This window comes from Carcharodon carcharias, chromosome 2 (assembly GCF_017639515.1).
Source record: "Carcharodon carcharias isolate sCarCar2 chromosome 2, sCarCar2.pri, whole genome shotgun sequence".
Lineage (NCBI taxonomy): Eukaryota > Metazoa > Chordata > Chondrichthyes > Lamniformes > Lamnidae > Carcharodon > Carcharodon carcharias.
The window spans coordinates 229,039,069-229,058,275 of NC_054468.1; the positions used below are offsets into that span (position 1 = coordinate 229,039,069).

A 19,207-nucleotide genomic window follows, 5' to 3' on the forward strand; every position below is an offset into this window, starting at 1 on the left:
GGATTCTTTCCTCTTGGCTCCAGTTCTCCACTAGCCAATGACCCAGTGAGTAGGGAGGGTCCCAGCTAGACGAGCAATGCTGCTAATCTGCAGGGTTTTATCTGGTTTTAAAAACTCCAGGCACATCTGCTTCAGGGAATTCGGTATTCGTAACTCTGTCACTTTCCACCTAAACTCTCTGGAATTAAGTAAGCGTGACATGTCCCCCACAGGGACAGAAAGCAGACTCGTATCACAGACAAACAGAAAAGCTGAACGCGAGGACTTTTGGGTCATTGCATCTGGTGACTGCTTAACACATTAAGAGGTCTCCCTTGCGTTTCAGACTCTTTAAAGAAAAGAACCATCTAGATTTTGAGCTGGCGGTTCTGTCTTATTTTGTTATTGTCCGTTGGGGTAGTCCATGTGTTTCTGTTAATCACTTGTTTTATGTGAATCCTGTCATGCTGCCCTGCCACCTGATCCCACAATGTGCAAGATCATGGGTCAAAGGTCAAAATTGGACCATCTCAGAGCTGGCAACAGTTAACCATTGACACTGCATATCAGAAAATAATTCATAACCACATTGCAGAGATTGAAAATATCTAATGTTATTGAATAAATATCATCTTCACAAGGGAGCCATGCACTACAATCATGGCCACATGGATACACACTGACAGTCCTTTGCTCCGCAGAGGCCCTGGAATTAGTGTTAAGTGTGCAGTTTTTATTTAAGCCATGTGATCGATATCTTGCATTTGCTTACATCACAAAGGCACACATCTTCCATTCACGGAAGTCACAATGCAAGGAGCCAGCGAACCCACAGAGTTGAGTAAGTCACTGGATTTTAAAATTTTAATGACTAAATAGATAGATGCGAATAAATATATGATCCCATCATTGAGAGATTGGCCACATAGTTCCTTCACAAGTCTCTTCCAGCACATCCCAGTCCTGTAAAAGGACTTGCAATTATGTTGTGCCTTTCACAGCCTCAATTAATTGCTTCGGCTGGAGGGTCCATATGGTCTACTCCTGTTCCTATTTCTTATGCTCTTAATAGTGTAGTGTTTATTGTACTGCACAAAATGTGCCAACCAATTGGCACACAGCAAGCTCTCACAAACAGTATTGTGTGAATGACCAGGTAATCTGTTATAGTGGTGCTGGGTCAAATAATAGCCAGAACACCAAGGATAACCTAATCCACTCCTTTTCAAAATAGTGGATCTTTTATGCTCACCTGAGGTACACAGTCTAATGTCTCATCTGAAAGACAGCACCTTCCACAGTGCAGTACACCATCAGGGCTACACTGGAGTCTTTGCCTAGGCTTTGTGTTGAAGCATCTGGAGTGGGACTTGAACCCACAACCTTCTGCCTCATAAGTAAACATGCTACCAACTGAGCCAAGGATGACACTCATGGAGGCCATGACTGATAGCAATGCCTCAGGGTCAATTGGTAACTTTTCCATGGCAAGCAGGAGGAAGCAAAGACTCTTAGCAGTTGAGATAGCTCCTGAGGGGACATAGCTGAAAATGGAAGACTGGCATTGATTCTGTCCTCTGGAGCAGACTTACCAGTCTGAATGGCACTCTGAAGCTGGCTCAGAGTGCTCCAGGGCACTATTGATGATTGACCATCCAGCCCACTTATTAATGGGACTTGGAGAGGGGGATGTATCATTGGAGGGGCTGGGATTCTTCCCGCTGATTTCCAGGAAACCAGCATCCTAATGAGTAGCACCGTCCCAGCTATGAGCAGAAGGATGCATCCCAATGATAATTGCCTCTAAACTACGGTCTTTTACCTGGTGAAGCCCCAGCAGTAACCCTGCGTCCACCTCCGGGTTCCACTGGCTTACCTGCTGCCAACCTGTTAAGCCTTTGAGGAATGTTGGTAGTCAGGAGTCCATCTGGGCAGGGAGTGTGCACTCTATATTGGGCAAGCAAATGTTCAATGTAGGTGGACTTCTCAATAGCTTGGCTCCGTCGCTGTTTGATGACAAGTTCTTGTGTGAGTCCTGGCGGCCAGCAAACCAAAGGAAAATGTTGACGGTGGATTCTGAAGACTGAGTTCCGTAACTGTTGTTTTTATTATTCAGGCCTGCAAACCGCTACACTCCCCCAAAACAGCAATTTCAATTCCTCAAACAGTGAAGGTAGGGAGGAAATGTTGTAAAGCCCTTCAATGGTGACGGTGTATGAGGGTGGTGTGCTAATGGAGCTGTGGGGATGATGCTACTGGGGCTGGAGGGAGTTAATGATTTTGTTTTAAAGGAACACAAGCTCACATTCAAAGGGGCAACGTTCTCACAAAAAAAAAGTTTGGCAACTCCTTTTGTAATGCAGCGACTTCAAATGAATGAATCAAAAAAATCTCATTGCGCAAAGAGCCAAGAAGTGGGACAATCTCGAGCCAAAAGAATTTTTTAAAAATGATAATTTTCTGAACTGTTTCCACAAATTGTCACCCCTTTAAACAGGTTGTGTGTTCCCTGTAAAATATAATCTAATGCTGTAGAAATACTACGGGACTGCATTTGGCGCTAGCGCTGGTGCTAAGGGGTGACAGTGGCATGGTGATGGTGGTAGCAGCATGGGTGCACTGGTGGTAGTTCTGGTGGTGGTCAGCTGGTTCCACAGTAGCAGTGGTAGTCTTACTTGACATGGCAATGGAGGCCATCATCTCCACTGCCAGCTTCTCATTTGAGATATTTCCGAGCTTCTCAAAAGGGAAGTTTAAGCCATGGCTGTTGAATGCATTCCCTTGTGCCCTGATACAGCTTGTTCAGGATGTTCAGTGAGCTATTTCCAGCACTGCGTGACAGTGATGTATCATTCATTTTTCTGTTGTTGGGCCGGTAGAACAGTGGGTTGCTGGAGGGTTATTTTGAAAGAAAGAACTTGCATTTATATGGTGTCTTTCACAGCCTCACGGTGACCCAAAGCACTTTATAATGAAGTGCTTTTGAAACATGGTCAATGCTGTAATGTGGCAGCCAATTTGCACACAGCAAGCTCCCACAAATTGCAATGTTATAATGGCCAGGTCATTTGTTTTGATGCTGTTGAATGAGGTTTAAATATTAGCCGGGACACTGGGGAGAACTCAACTGCTCTGCTTCAAAATAATTCCGCAAGATGTTTGACAATTACCTGGCACAGCAGACAGGGTCTTGGTTTAACATCACAGCTGAAAGACAGCACCTCTGACATTGCACCACTCCCTCAGTGCTGCACTGGGATTGTCAGCCTGAATTATGTGTTCAAGCCGCTGGAGTGGGGCTTGAACCCATGACCTTTTGATGCAGAGGCGAGAAAACTATCAACACAGCTGCAGGACAGAAAGGCAATGCGAATGGTTTGTGCCAATACGTAGCACGCAAAAGGAATGTCAGAGAGAAAACAAGCTGACTTCCTGAAGAGCTGGAATGGTAAGGTTCCCTCGTCACAACATGGGCCATCCCACCTCTGTGAATCTTCACCTTCCTTCGTACCCTCTCAACACCCACAACAAATGCTTGTTTTGATCTACCAAATGAATTGACGGAGCATGCTCAATGAAAAAAAACTGGGCTCTTTTTGGCTGTGGCACTCCTATTAACACAGCCGGTGAGGAAAGAGGAAGCTGAGTCCTGACATGCATTACATCCCTTTCTAATGCTATCTGATAGCCTATCAATGGTGAAAGGGAAGGCCGAGATATACTCTCCCAAGCATTTTCAGTGGTTTCTCCTCATTGGTCCAGGGACTATTAAAATTCCCCATTAAACAAAATGTGCCCAAAAATAGATCCAACCCTATCCTCCATCCCCAATTTGTTCACTGGTTTCCTGAAGGTCTTGTCTCCTGTTGTGCGTCAGTTAATTCCAGTGCATTTCCCAAGTGAACTCACTTGCGCCAACAGTGAGTAAACAGGATTTTCCATTGGTGTTGAGGTCAGGAAATTCATCCCTGGGGATTACAGCGTTGTGTCCCCCAATTGTCCCAATGAATAAGGCTCCTTGCAATGAGCTCAGAATCAGAGATGAATATTCAAATCTCCTTTACATTTTCATTATTTGTGTCTTATTAATAATTTTTTTTTTTTAGAGTTTACACAAATCCAAAATACCAATTCAAGGAATTGCAGTCTGGAATGTGCTTAATTTATTTGTCTTCCTTTTCAGCTGAGCCTACAGGTATCTTTACCCTCATGGCATTTACCCCACGCCTCAAACTATTGGGCCAAATCAGCCTGTCTGGTGTTAGCTTACAAGTTAGATGTGTACATGAGCGGGAAACAAACAGAAAGATATATTGATAATGTGAGATGAAGGTAGGGTGGGAAAAGGCCCCTTTGTAGGAGAAACACCAGCATAGACCAGTTGGGCTGAATGGCCTTTTTCTTTCAACAGCATGTTATTTTGATTTTGTGTTATAGTGTGGCGGACAGTAGCGAGTCAGTCACCTGTTTTTCATTTCTCCTCCCAATTTTTTGACTTCAACTGGAGATAAAAGCCTGGAAGGGATGTAACATAGGGCATTTGCTATCAACATCAAAATGACACCCGTTCCCCCACCACCCTGTAATGCTAATTCGGGAAATTTGTCCCATAGGTGACAACTGGCACCATTTCATTGACTTAAAAATGCTCCATAATGACTAGAAAGTACTTCTATGTGATTGGAGAAGCATACACGGGAAGCCAGGATGAGTTGTTATCTGTTACTCAGTAATATGTCTTACAGTTGGGTTTGAGCGTGGGCTGAACAGGTGACAGAGCAATGGTAAGAGGAAATAATAAATCGAATGTTGTTCCTGATGTTTGTGGTGATGATGCCTGCAGGTCGTCTGTTGCTTCTCATTTAATCAGCCACAAACTCCCGAGACACCTGTTGGCTGATAACACAGATTAACATGTGTTTTGATATATTCAGCGACGGTTTAATTGATGTGTGCTTGATTTTAATGCTCTCTCAAACTTGCTGTAAAAATTGATGCAATAATTGGAGTGAAATGGAAAGTTGGAGGATAGGAGAAAACGGAAAAAGAGACTGATGTTTTCCATATGATCATAAGAGATAGGAGCAGGTGAAGTGTATTTGATCCCTTGAGCCTGCTCCACTAATTCAGTAAGATCATGGCTGCACTTGGGACCTTAATTCCGCTTTCCTCCCACAATCCCTAACTCCCTTGTAGACCAAACATCTGTCTAATTTAACCTTGAATCTATTCAATGACCCAGCGTCCATTCTTCTCCAGGGTAGAGGATTCCAAACATTAATGACCCCCCGAGGGAAGAAATTCCTCTTTAACTCCCATCTTAAATGGGAGGTCCCTTATTGTGTTCCCTGGTTCTAGATCCTTTATCAGGGGAACACCCTCACAGCACCTACTCTGTCCAAGGGGATGATGGTGACGTAACGGTAATCCAGAGGCCCAGGCATAATGGTGTGTAGACATGGGTTCAAATCCCACCATGACAGCCAGTGGAATTATAAAGTTAGTCTTGGTATTGGTGACCATGACAACTATTGTTGGTTCACTAATATCCTTAAGGAGGGAAAATCTGCCATCCTTACCTGGTCTGGCCTACATGTGACTCCAGACCCAACAGCGAAGTGGTTGACTCTTAACGGCCCTCTGAAATGGCTGAGCAAGCCACTCAGTTCAAGGGCAATTAGGGATGGGCAACAAATGCTGGCCTTGCCAGAGACACCCACATCCCATGAAAGAATATTTTTGAAAAGCCCCTTCAGAATCTTACCTGTTTCAATAAGACCACCTCGCATTCTGCTAAACTGCAAAGAGTATAGTCCCAGTCTGCTCAACCTTTCCTTGTAAGACACCCTTTCAATCAAACTAGTGAACCTTTGCTGGTCTACCTCCAATGCAAGTGTATCCCTCCTGAAATAAGAAGGCCAAAACTGTGCCTAGTGCTCCAAGTGCGGTCTCGCCAATGCTGTGCACAGTTATTGCCTGACGTCCCCACTTCTATGCTCCATTCCCCTTGCCGTTAAGGCCAGCATTCCATTTGCCTTCCTCATTGCTTGCTGTACCTGCGTGCTAACTCTTTGTAGTTCTTTGTGAGGGAGGTGACTTTCTGCCGGCATTGTTGCTGAGTCATCCACGCTGCCAATAGTCATGTGTGAGCCTTGATGGCGAATGTTAGCAAGCAGAAGCTTAGCACCAGCTAAGCATGGGGTTGAGGTGACAGATTGGCTGATTGAATGGCAGAATAGGCTCCTTCTGTTCCAGTCAGCCAGACTCTGCCATCGCCTGGTGCCCACACGCTCACCTTTCCAGAATGGGAGGGTGTGGGGGTGGGATGGAGGGTGCTGCTGGACATTGATCAGGAGCAGGAAATACTCAATGTTTTTTGCTTTGTAACTCCCTGTTGCTGAATGCCACACCCTGGCTGAGATCAGCACAGACTCAGGATCAAACCTGGTCTGAACAGTTCAGTTACAGGCTTGATAACTTAGCTGCTACACCAAGCTTGGGGGAGAGGAGGATATGGGGCATGTGAATAAATGAATACTTAACTCATTCGGTGGGGTGTTTGTAGGAAGTGGGGTGAGGGACTCCTGAGACTCCTTGAAATGTTGTTGTTGTATACCATCATGAACTGGGTTTGTTGTAGGTTAACGTGATGAGTTAATTATGGGATGATTTGCCCACTAACAGCAGGAAGCTTTAACAATACAGATTTGCAGGGGTCCCAGTTCCTGGCCCCAGCTGTCCTCCAAGAAAACCGAAGCCCGTCGAACATATCTTGGCATCGCTCTACCTTGCAAACGGAGCAGCGGACAAGAAACTCCAGGAGCCGATTGGGTATTATCTCCACACCTTTGAGGTACCCAATGAGACCCAGACCCAACATGCCCAGCGCTTTGAGGCCAGGGATACTTACCATGCACAGTACTTTTATAGTCTTCACCAAGGCTGTGACCAAGAGGCCACATGGTGTTACAACTGCTTCAAAGGCATTGAAACAGCTGACTAACGTTGGAGATGGAAGAACAACCAACAAGGAACCAAACCCTCCTCAACTGGATTCTGATTTCATCACTCAGTTAAAAAAGCCAACAAACCAATCCTGGGACTTGAGGGCTTCTGGTGAGAATTTGACTCATCATATAACCAAGGACGGTGAGCTTAACTCCAATTTTGGGATGTTGTCCAGTGACCTTGGAAGTCAAGATATATTAACTACTAAAGAAGGAGCTGATGCTGGATTGGGAACATTGTACAGTTTGGGGCCAAGTGTTCCTCCTGCACTATCACCGAGTCAACACGTTATTGGTGACAGGTCCTCTGGTCTATTAAAAGCAGTGGAAATACAATTCCAAATGCCTTCTTTAGTTTTGTATCCAACTATTAGGCCCACTCCAACAATGTCAGGACACCAACTCAGTGCACAAACAACTGTTGTATCTCACGGACATTTACTATCTGGTTCATTCTGGATGGCCACCAGTAGTTCTGACCAGATGGGAATCCCACTAAGCACATTACATGTGCTTCTGAGGGATCAGTTCAACATAGAGGCGACAGCATCATCTCTTCATGACAGTATTGAAACTTCTATGGATACCCATGACCTAATGTCACACACGTACCATTTTGATATTAAGGCTTCAAGCACTGCCTTGTCAAAGGACAATATCTATAACATGTCCAGATGGTTATATTCATTACTTGTTCCAGGACAAGATGGTTCTCATGATGCAAAGTCCATCACTTCAAGTGCAGCCATTGATTGGGACAACAGTGGTTTTACTGTCAGTCGACTGACAAATACTACAGGCTTGGTCCACTTAAACCACTTTAGCAAAGAATCTATTAAATCAACACAAAGGCTGTTCATCAGTACTGAAAAGTTACAAAACCAATTAAGGCAATCTGATGAGTTCATATTGTTTCCAGGCCACTTTTCAGTAGGAGGGCAGGGAGATGACACAGTTATTTTAGTGCAAAGTACAGACATGGACTTTCTGGTTCTGTCAACTAAGTCACTCAAGAATTTGAACCATTCTGATGTTTTAACATATGTTTCTTCACTTCCATCAATGCCAGATGTGATAAATATTCCTTCCACGCCAGAGAATTTTTGGGATAATACCCTGACTCCATTTACATCTGAACTCAGTGAAGGTGTCAACCATTCCCAGTACAACACTATGACATTATCAATAGGAGCTCTTCAGTTCAGTATCCATCGCTCCATTTCAGGTAATGTGCAGCCAGTTGATATTAATACTATAGCGTTACAGACTGGTAAACAGACACAAATCGAGAGGAGTAACACACAAGGACCAACAAGAACCTCTGAGTCACAAACAAGCTATTTATCTCCATTAAAAGTGGCTTCACTGAGTATAGACAGTCAGTGGACATTGTCTGCAGGAGAATCCAGCCCTCACCTCCTGCCTGTCAGTAGGAAGTCGACTGACAAAGACCATTACCACATCTCATCGACTGATGTCACAATGCATATTACACAAAGCCATCAACATGCATTTTTCATGATGGAAAGCGAATGGAGGACACTGGCTTCAGATGATACTGGATCATTGACCAAAGGTGAAGATATTTCACTTCTGCCCTTGCATATCTCCACCCACTTAACCCCTGAAACTCTTCATTTGAAGAATGATTCCTCAGCAGTAGCTGATAACCTCAAGTCTTCATTGGAAACTTCAGTCATAAATGTGGGGACCACATGGACTGTTCCCTTGAACTGGATCCCAGTGGTGACTGACATGCTCCTACCTGTGTCTTTAGATGACTTTGCAACTGTAAGAAGTGAAAACACAAATTCTCTTCATTATGACGATCTTCCTGAATTGGAACCCTTGACATCAAATTCATTACCAATGTTCGTGAATGGTACATATTTTCCTAGTTTTCCACTGACAGTTCCAGAAGGATTTCAGCACCATTGGGGAATTGTTTCTCATATCGTTAATAGTTCAACTGTGACTTCTGGCTCACAGGCCCAAGAGACATTTGTGACCTCCGCTACCCAAAGGGAAAAGAAAGTGCACCCTGATCATCAGTTGGCTGAGTTTTCCGCAGACAATACAAACACAAGGCATTTGTTGTTGGACCTTGTTTCAGAGAGCAGTGTGGCGCATGCTTTTGGGAGTCCTGGACTGAAGTGGCAACCATTTTCAAATTCCGAATTGGAAAGTTCTAAAGGAGTCCAGGCTGTGACTATAATGCCTGTACATTTGGGAGTGCAGTGGACCTCGCTCAGTACACATGCCCATTTGCCAACAACAACCCCGCAACTCGTGAATTCAGATGACGTTTTTACAGAGACTGGCCCCGAACCCTCGGCAGTCAGTGGCTTTGCACATCTACCAAAAGACCTGCCGACTATAGCTTTTAAGAGTCAAAAACATGCAAGAACATTGCAGTATCTTAAGCCAGAGCATTTTGCTGAAGAGCCAAACATTTATAATGAGGGGTTGCACTCTTCCCTATTCAGTATCTCAGCTCACGCAGTAGGTGTTACCTCAACGTCTGTGGGAGCTCCGCAGCTAAGTGCTGGAACTCGAGAACCAATGCCCACATTGTCAGTGGATTCCTCCCTGGGACTCTCTACTAGTGTACCTCCTACTCCATCGATTTGGAGCACTGTCATCAGCTCAGAGGCTGGCACTTACACCCAACAGCCACTACAATCTTCTCTGGTCTCCACGACATTCCTCTCACATCTTGTGTCCACCTTTTCACCAGTCGCGGTGACACCCCCTCCAGTTCCCTCCCGTGATGTTCATGGACTAAGCGTAGCTCCCTCCACGGGCTTGGAGAGCAGGGAGCCGTTCAGCGCCCCCGACCGAACCTCCGCACCCTTCCTCTGTGAAGAGGCTGACGGGACGGGTTGCCTGTGTGGACCAATGGTCGCCAACCGTATGTCTTAAGAGCGCCTGTTAGAAACCCGCAGTAGTATCTGTCTTCACAAATCACTGCCAGTAGTTGCCTCACCGTGTGTTGACGCTGGGGTTTTGAAGCCTTGAGCTGAACGTGTAGATATAGCTAATAGCACAGGTGTATGGTGTGAGGAGATGGCTGACTGTACAGAAGCTTGCTGTTTTGTAGAACATCCCCATTGTGCAAGGCTCACCTTGTAGCGTTAGCAGCGGTGATTAAACCACGTTCTTATCAAACGTGCATCCAAAGCCAAACCAGTTAAGCAAAAATACGCAAGCCTTCACTCCCCTTTAAGGATGGACATCAGGAGAGGCACATCACTCTCTGCCGCAAAAAAGGGAACATGATTCCATTACTATTTTCCTCCAGTGCAGAGGTCCTAGTGCACAAATTGCAGTTCTTCATTCAATGAATAACACCCCTTTTGTCTCTGTGCTGAGCAACACATGTCTGCAGTTTTGTCCCACAGCGAAAATATCCATTTTTCATTGAAGGAAGAACCTCAAGGCATGATTGTAATTGTGACTGCTTTTCATTATCGATCTGGCCGGTGCATGATTTGCTCCACTTGAAGGGGGGTGGGGGGGTGGAACAAAGTTGCCAATTTTTGCTTGAGTGCAGCTGAAGATTGTCCCGCCTTGCTCTGTGCTGAGATGGAAGTGCGTTTAATGAGCGATGTCCCACAGAAATGTTGAAACTGAGCGAAGCACAATTTTGAGTTTGCGCTGCTCAAGTTCACAGAAACCCGAAATTCAGGCTTCAGGTTGACGCTCCCCTATGTTTAGCGTATTAACCCTGTTGAGTCCGCCGGACACATTTCGACACCAGATAATTAGTAAGGAACGTACGTTTTCACTGATTTTAAATCGGGCGATTGAAGAACAGTGTCTAACACAAAGAGTTCTAGCGATGAATATTGTCAGAAAAATTGTGCTGTAAGAGATTGAATTGAACCCTGCCACTATTTGCCTTTATTATTTCCTCAGAGGGTTAATTCCATGTCTATCTGTGCTTGATCTTCCCTGGAAAGCGATGCTTTATTTTGCCTTTTCCTATCACCCCCCCCCCAACCCTCGCCCCGGCAAATGACCAAAAAAAACCCCCAAAGACTAATGCACCCCTCTGATTTCTAACTAACACCAGCACCTGTTAGCAATGTGAAAGGCGCCATCTAGTGAAGACTGTGCAGACTGTGCCCCCCCCAACCACCGCCCCCGACTCCCTCTCTCCTTCACAGTTGTTGCTTGACACTCATTCAGCTTTCTTTCCTCACACTGGTCAGGAGCCGGGATGTTTCCAAATAGGGCGAGCACAGAAGATCTAGTCGACAAATGCCACTTAATTGGTTCCAATATTTAGAACTGGGCACTGACCTCTTTGTCCTCTTTTGACCAGTGAATCTGGCTTTATAAACCGTTCAATGAAGTCTGCACGTTTGCCACTTAAATAGTCCTCAGACTGTAGTTCGTTGATTAATCTTATAATTGCAGAATTTTGTGTGTTGCAGTAAAACACAGGAGAATCAAAAACGCACAACAGTGTATTGATGTATTGGTAACTTATGTGCATTCTAACACACCAGATAATGGGACAAATTAAGAAAAAATTTTTTTTTTACACTGTCTTCCTTCTGTTATATTATCTGTCCTTAGAAAGTATGCCTCTTGCGTTCTCTCTCAAACACAGTGTGGGACCTACCTCAACCAGCACTCGAGCTCCAGCTATCCCAACAATTGGCTGCTGCCTCACTCTTTGCTGAATGATAGAACCATAAGACACAGGAGGAGGCCATTGTAACTGTTCTAGCTCTTTGAAGGAGCTATCCAATTAATCTCACACCCCTCTTCTTTCCATAGAGCACTGCAAATGTCTTATTTTCAATCATATTTGCAATTCCCTTTTGACAGTTGCTAATGATTCTACTCCCACCAACTTTTCAGACAATTCCAAATCGTAACAGCTCATTGTGTAAAAAAAAATATACTCCCCTCTTCTCCGCTCTGCTACTTGACCTAATTATCATAAATTTATATGTCCTGTGATTGATGAGCACTCTGCCAGTTTCTTCATATTTACTCTATGAAAACCCCTCATAGTTTTTAACTCTGTTAAATCTCCCCTTAACTTGCTCTGCTTAAGGGAGAACATTATCAAATTCTCCAGTCTCTCCAGCTGAAGTCCCTCATTCCTGGTATCTCTGTGGTAGAACTGCTTCAAACAATCAATACAAAAAATCTTTTAAGAAAAGAAATCCCACACTGGTGGCAAGGAGCCCTGAAACCCATAGTCCCAATTGGTCAAAGGGGACAAGGCAGGTCCCTACTCAGGACATGTTCGGAGCTGCACTGGGTTGGGGTGGGGGATACCGAACAGGAAGTTGTAGCATCTTCTGCTGGATGAGGCGGGGGCTTATCAAGTCTAGCCAGGGGCACGTTGGCAGAGCAGGAGTTGGCTTCATTCCTGCTTTAGTCCCAGTAGATGGAAGGACACATGGTTGGGTGGTCATGAATTGGTTGTAGTGAACCCCAAACTCAAATTTGGGCTCCAATGGTGCAGAGCCTAGTGTGTCAGGGCAGCTATATTATAAAATTTACCCCGTAAACCCACAGCAAAGCAGCTTGCTCCAAATTTCTGGACTCATGGCAAACAGGTTGAGTAGAATTCCTTTTCCCTGCTCGAGGAGGGGATTGAAGTGAATCCGTTATTATTACTTCTCTCGTTTATGCACTGCAGCTAAATCAGTTCCCTTCTTGTTTCTCCTGAACCCTCAAATAAAATGACCCGATTTCTTAAAACTGTGCACCAACAAAGTGATGGTGCCACTGACGTCACAGGGTTTACACTCTCCCAGGCCCTGCGGGCAAAGTTGAGCAGCGCCGGAGTTAGGATTTGCAGGTGCTGGGCAGAGTGCCGGGCCCTATGGTGAGCAGTGTACCACCACGACCGTCAGACGTTTCTTCCGGCTGGTGGAGATTTGGGGTTGTGCTGAGGAGCGTGGTTGGCCCACGGCTGTTGGGGGGCTGTGTGTGGTTGTCACGTTTCCAAGCAGTTTTTGTGGGGAGTGAAGATGGCATCTGTCCCTCTTGGCCCTTTTTATGTGGCATCAGCCCACATGTGTCCGTATGAAGATTTCCTCGGTTCCCTATCTCCACTCGGATTGGTAACAGGCTCTGAATGCGTGTCCCCGTTGTGGCTATTCTCGGTACCTAGAGGAAGTCTTGCGATTTGAGGTGGTGGGGGGGGGGCGGGGTAGCGCACATTGTAACTCTGCACTGTTCTCGCCTCACAGGGGGTCTTTTATACAGGACGCAGTTCACAGTCCACGACCTGAACGGGAATATGAACACAGCGGATCTGGAGCGAAGAGTGTCAGCCTGGGTAGGTCATTTCAGTTTGCCTTTCCCTGGCTCCATCAATATCACTGACTTACCCCCATGTATGTGCCTCAGTCATACCCTCAGCTACAGGGCCTCCCCCACGCTTCCCCTCCCCCCCTCACCCACCACCACTCAGCTGGTTAAGGCTTAAGAGAGGAACTAAGCTGAAGTAAGCTCCAGTTTGTGCTGGAGCGGTTGGTATGGTGGCAAGGGTTCTTTAGTTTTTCAGAGGATGTGGATGTCACTGGCAAGGCCAGCCTTTGTTGCCCATGTGATTTGCCCGGCCATTTCAGAGGGGGAGTTCAGAGTCAACCACATTGCTGTGGGTCTGCAGTCACGTGTAGGCCAGACAAGATGAGGAAGTCAGAGTTCCTTCCCTAAAGGGCATTTATGAACCAGATGGGTTTTTAAACAACAGAAAGTGTTGGTTGTCATGGTTACCATCACTGAGACTAGCTTTATGTTGCATATTTTGCGAATTTAATTTAAATTCCACCAGTTGTCACAGTGGGGCTTGAACCCACGCACCCACAGCATTAGCTTGGGCCTCTGGGATATTAGTCCAGTAACACCCCACCCCACCCCACCCCACCCCACCCCTCCCTTCCCTTCCCCTCCCTTCCTCTACCCTCCCCTCCCCTCCCCTCCCCTCCCCTCCCCTCCCCTCCCCTCCCCTCACCTCTCCTCCCCTCCCCTCCCCTCACCTCCCCTCTCATCTCCCCTCTCACCTCACCTCCCCTCCCCTCCCCTCCCCTGTTGCAGTTGATTTATTCAGGAGGGGTTCCTCATGTGATCCAGGGACACTTTAACTGTAGGGGATAGCGAATAATCTTCACTGAATGGTTCCTCTCTTGCGATCGATTGTTTATCCTCACACTGCCTGACCCTCATCCAACTTAACAACATATATTATCTAAGAACATATGGGACCATGTCCTGTACAGGGAGTCCAAATAGATGCTATGACTTGGCTGTTTTGACATGTTTCTCTTTGGCACTATTGCTTGTCTGAGCAAAGGATGTTAAATACACGTTTACATGGTTGTGCCCCCTGTGGCTCTGTTAATGGATCGACCTGTGCACTGATTTGCTGTTTTTTTTATTTCACCGATGTTTCAGCTCACCGAGTCCTTTCAGAACTGGAATTACTCTGTGTACGTGGAAAGTGTCAGGTGAGGAGACGGACACTTTGTAAATAAAACCAAAGGTTAAAATCGTGCGTAAAGATCCTGTTAGGATTGTGGGTTAATGCGTCCTGTACAACAAACGGGAGCAGGGATAGACCACGTGGCCCATCGAGCCTGCTTCGCCGTTTAATATGATCGTAGCTGATCCTGGGCTTCAGCTCCACTCTCCCACCCGCTCCCCATTTCCTTCAATTCCCCGAGACCCTGAAAAATCTGTCTATCCTGGCCTTCAGTGTAGTCGACGATGGAGCATCCACAACCCTTTGGGATAGAGAATTCCAAAGATTCACAATCTTTTGACTGAAGTAATTTCTCCTCGTCTAAATCCGAAATGACAGACCCCTTATCCGGTGGCCCCCCCCAAACGATGATGGAGGAATTTCACCGGGTGCCTTTGTCAACTGCTACTGCACAGTGTGATGTAGGAGTTCTGACTGAGCCCTTGACTCAAAACGTTCCCCTAATTTGGTAGTAATTGGCAGCGAATTACACTGTTACATTGATGCAGAGTGAGATGTTCTTCTAGGCCTGGCCCTGGATGCCTGGATTGAAAAAATGCTCCATTACCCAGTGCTAGCATCCCTCAGCTTCATGATAAAAGTGAAGTGGTATAAAATGATATAAACAGAAGCAGGAACATTTGCGTTCCAGTGAAAGATTCTCTGGTCATTTTTGCAATATTTTCCTTACTTTTTTGCCATAGTTATAGCGAGAGGAGCAGGAGGTCTTGTGGCACACTGGTAATGTCCCTACCTCTGGGACGGGTCCCACTTCACGGAAGGTCTGTTCCTAATGTGGCCAGACATGTTGATTATCAGCCTGTAAATCCTTCCAATGCGTCTGATGACAGGGGGTGGTAAGAGTGGGAGAGTTCCCTGGTGAAGGTAATGGCAAACCACTGCAGCACTCTGCCAGGTATAATCATGGACCAACCCAATGGGAGCCCGTAGTCACTAATACCCTCTCAGGGCACGGTACATGATGGAGGAGGACGAGGATGGTGAAGGAGATACAGCTGCCTCTGTAACTTGGAAGTTAGGAAACACTGGGGTCAGGTGGTGTCTGATTGCCTGGACATGGTTAGTGGAGTGTTTATGGTATTCAGTTAATCACCTTAGATATTGGGAACTGGCAGGAAAGCGGAATTGAGGCCAATGTTAGATCAGCCATGATCTTATTGAACAGGTTTGAGGGGCCAAATGGTCCACACCTGCTTACGTTATAATGAGTTCAAATCTCACAACGGAGACACTGATTTCCATAAATTTGCTAGTTTGCAGGATTGGCACTAAAGTTTCTGAATTGTTGTAGAAAACCCAACCGTCTATTTCTTTCTGGTACATTCTGCTCGATATTTTTTTTTCACAGACCAGAATTATTTCCTGTCTATTTGTTTGTTTTCTGGTTAGGATTTATGAGAGCAACAATACTTCAATGCATCGGATGTCCAGATCAATTGAAAGCACAAGGTAAGAAATCAATATTTTCGATCTCCCCTTTTAGATTGCTCCTTTTTAAAAAAAATTCTCTCACGGGTTGTGGGCTTCACTGGCTGGGCCCAGCATTTATGGCCCATCCCTAGTTGCCCTTGAGAAGGTGGTGGTGAGCTGCCTTCTTGAACCGCTGCAGTCCGTGTGGTGTAGCAGTGCTGGTAAGGAGGGAGCTCCAGAATTTTGACCCACTGACAGTGATGGGTGACAGGCAAACATCCCTGTTCACAATAGAACAAGTCACAACACAGGCACTTTTTGCAGATGCAAATGTGCAGCATGGCCGGGGTCACTGTGTCAAATAATTGCTTGTTATTGTAGCGTGGATACGTGACCAGTAATCCAGATGGTTGGAATAATATTCCAGAGAACGAGAGTTCAAATCCCAAGACAGGCAGTTTGAAGATTTGAATCCCCAGTTAAAAAAAAAAATCAGACAATAAATATCTGACATCAGTAAACATGACGTCCAAACCTGTTGAATTGTCGTGAAAACCCAACTGGGCCATTAATGTCCTTGAGGGAAGAAAATCTGTCGTCCTTATCCAGTCTGGCTTACATGTGACACAAGTCCCCACATGGTCAGCTTGTGACCTTCCTCTGAAGCCTCTCAGTTGTCATGTCTCAGGAAATTCAGACACATCCTAACCCAAGTCATAAAGCATCTCCATTTCACACGTGTTATTTCTTCCTCAGCTATGACTGCTTGGCCATTCTGTATTACAATATCACCAAAAATATTTACCTAGAAGAGAGGATAGTCCAAGAGAGACTGAGAAACACATCTTCAATCATCGGAAATAACCTTTCCATTGACTCCATTCAGGTTCAGCCTGTAGGTAAGTGACAATCACTTTGAAATAACCTGGTTATTGGTTTCTTGCGAAAAAATAGCCAGCACAGACACGATGGGCTGAATGGTTTCCTTCTGTCAGGAAAGTTTTTTTAATTAATTTATGCGATATGGGAGTTGCAGGCTAGGCCAGCATTTATTGCCCATCCCTAATTGCCCTTGAGAAGGTGGTGGTGAGCTGCCTTCTTGAACCACTGCAGTCCATGTGGTGTAGGTACACCCACAGTGCTGTTAGGAAGGGAGTTCCAGGATTTTGACCCAGCGACAGTGAAGGAACGGTGATATGTTTCCAAGTCGGGATGGTGAGTGGCTTGGAGGGGAACTTCCAGGTGGTGGTGTTTCCATGTGTCTGCTGCCCTTGTCCTTCTAGATAGTAGTGGTCGTGGGTTTAGAAGGTGCTGTCAAAGCAACCTTGGTGAATTCCTGCAGTGCATCTTGTAGACGGTACACACTGCTGCTACTGTGCCTGGGTGGTGGAGGGAGTGAATGTTTAAGGTGGTGGACGGGGTGCCAGTCAAGTGGGCTGCTTTGTCCTGGACGGTGTCAAGCTTCTTGACTGTTGTTGGAGCTACACTCATCCAGGCAAGAGGAGAGTATTCCATCACACTCCTGACTTGTGCCTTGTAGATGGTGGACAGGCTTTGGGAAGTCCGGAGGTGAGTTACTCGCCACAGGATTCCTAGCCTCTGACCTGCTCTTGAAGCCACAGTATTTATATGGCTAGACCAGTTCAGCTTCTGGTCAATGGTAACCCCCAGGATGTTGAACAGGCTGGGGTTCTTTTCTCCCATGAGATGATCCAATGGGTAATGAAGGGGTTTGATAAGGTAAATATAAATAAGATGTAAATTAATCCAGTAAGTAATTTAGGAGAAACATTTTCACCCAGAGAGTGGTGAGAATGTGGAACTCGCTTCAAAGGGGGTTGTGTGGGCAAATAACACAGGTGCATTTGAAGGGAAGCTACAAACATAGATGGTTATGATGATAAGATGAGGCGAAGATGGTGGAGATGAAGAGCGGTGTGAGGGACGGATGTTAGGATGAGAAGAAGAGCAGTGGCATTTGGAACAGAAACACTGAGACAGACCAGTTGGGCTGAATGGGCTGTTTCTGTGTATAATACATTCTGTGACAATGGTGATCAGATTTATTGTCAATCTCAATACTAGTCTTCATTAGTTCTTCCTAAATCTTTAAGGGTTAATTGTTCTGTAGAATCCCTGGAGTTATTTTTGATTGTTTCTCCAGGATTCAGTAGATTTCCCTCCAAAAGTATGACAGATGATTTGCATATATCCCTCCCTCCACTCTGTGTGAATTCAATTCTTTAATCTAAGATTATTGTTGACCTCTGTGTGAAGATTATCAGTGTTAATTAACCCCTCGCTGAAGCGAGTTAAGTGTACAGTCAGCTCCAAACCTTATCAGAATGAATCAATCTGAATCACAGCCCCAATCCCTCATAGAATGAATCCATTCCAGTTCCAAACCTCAGCAGAATAAAGTCTTCCCCAATTCAGTTTCCAGACGCAAACAGAATTAATCAGTTCCAATAGCTGTGGTTGCAGCCCATAACAAAAATCAAATCAGTTTCAAACCCAGATCCAACCTGAATCTGCTTCTGAACCTTAACAGGACAGATTCAATGCTAATTCCAGAGAGTAGGCATAAATGGGCCTTTTTCTGGTTGGCAAGATGTAATGAGTGGTGTGCCGCAGGGATCAGTGCTGGGACCTCAACTTTTAAAAATTTATATAAATGACTTGGATGAAGGGACTGAAGATATGGTTGCTAAATTTGCTGATGACACAAAGGTAGGTAGGGAAGTAAGATGTGAAGAGGACATAAGGAGGTTACAGAGGGATATAGATGGGTTGTGAGTGGGCAAAGATCTGCCAAATGGAGTATGATGTGGGAAAATATGAAGAATAAAGGAGAAGCATATTATCTAACTGGTGAGAGATTGCAGAGCTCTGAGGTGCAGAGGGATCTGGGTGTCCTAGTGCATGAATCACAAAAGGTTAGTATTTAGGTGCAGCAAGTAATTAGGAAGGCTAATAAAACGTTATTGTTTATTTTTAGGATAATTGAATACAAAAATAGGGAGGCTATGCTTCAGTTATATAGGGCATTGGTGAGATTACATCTGGAGTACTATGTACAGTGCTGGTCTCCTTATTTAAGGAAGGATGTAAATGCATTAGAAGCAGTTCAGAGAAGGTTTACTAGACTAACACCTGGAATGGGCGGGTTGTTTTATGAGGAAAGATTAGACAGACTAGATTTATATGCGTTGGAGTTTAGAAGAGTAAGAGGCAACTTGATTGAAACATGTAAGATCCTGAAGGGTCTGGACAAGGTGGATGTAGAGAAGATGTT

At 45.3% G+C, this 19,207-nt stretch overlaps 1 protein-coding gene across 15 annotated transcripts in view; it reads left to right on the forward strand.

Moving 5' to 3' along the window:
• adgrg6 (adhesion G protein-coupled receptor G6) overlaps nucleotides 1–19,207 on the forward strand; it is a 277,537-nt gene that overhangs the window by 218,657 nt on the left and 39,673 nt on the right. For 10 of the 15 annotated variants that reach the window (XM_041180994.1, XM_041180979.1, XM_041181040.1 and 7 more), the window contains 6 exons: nucleotides 761–820; nucleotides 2,096–2,152; nucleotides 13,208–13,296; nucleotides 14,415–14,467; nucleotides 15,892–15,951; nucleotides 16,669–16,811. In XM_041180994.1, the coding sequence (XP_041036928.1) occupies nucleotides 761–820; nucleotides 2,096–2,152; nucleotides 13,208–13,296; nucleotides 14,415–14,467; nucleotides 15,892–15,951; nucleotides 16,669–16,811 (462 nt within the window). The remainder of the gene's footprint in view (nucleotides 1–760; nucleotides 821–2,095; nucleotides 2,153–13,207; nucleotides 13,297–14,414; nucleotides 14,468–15,891; nucleotides 15,952–16,668; nucleotides 16,812–19,207) is intronic. The other 5 variants (XM_041181012.1, XM_041181025.1, XM_041181050.1 and 2 more) reach the window with 2 other exon arrangements.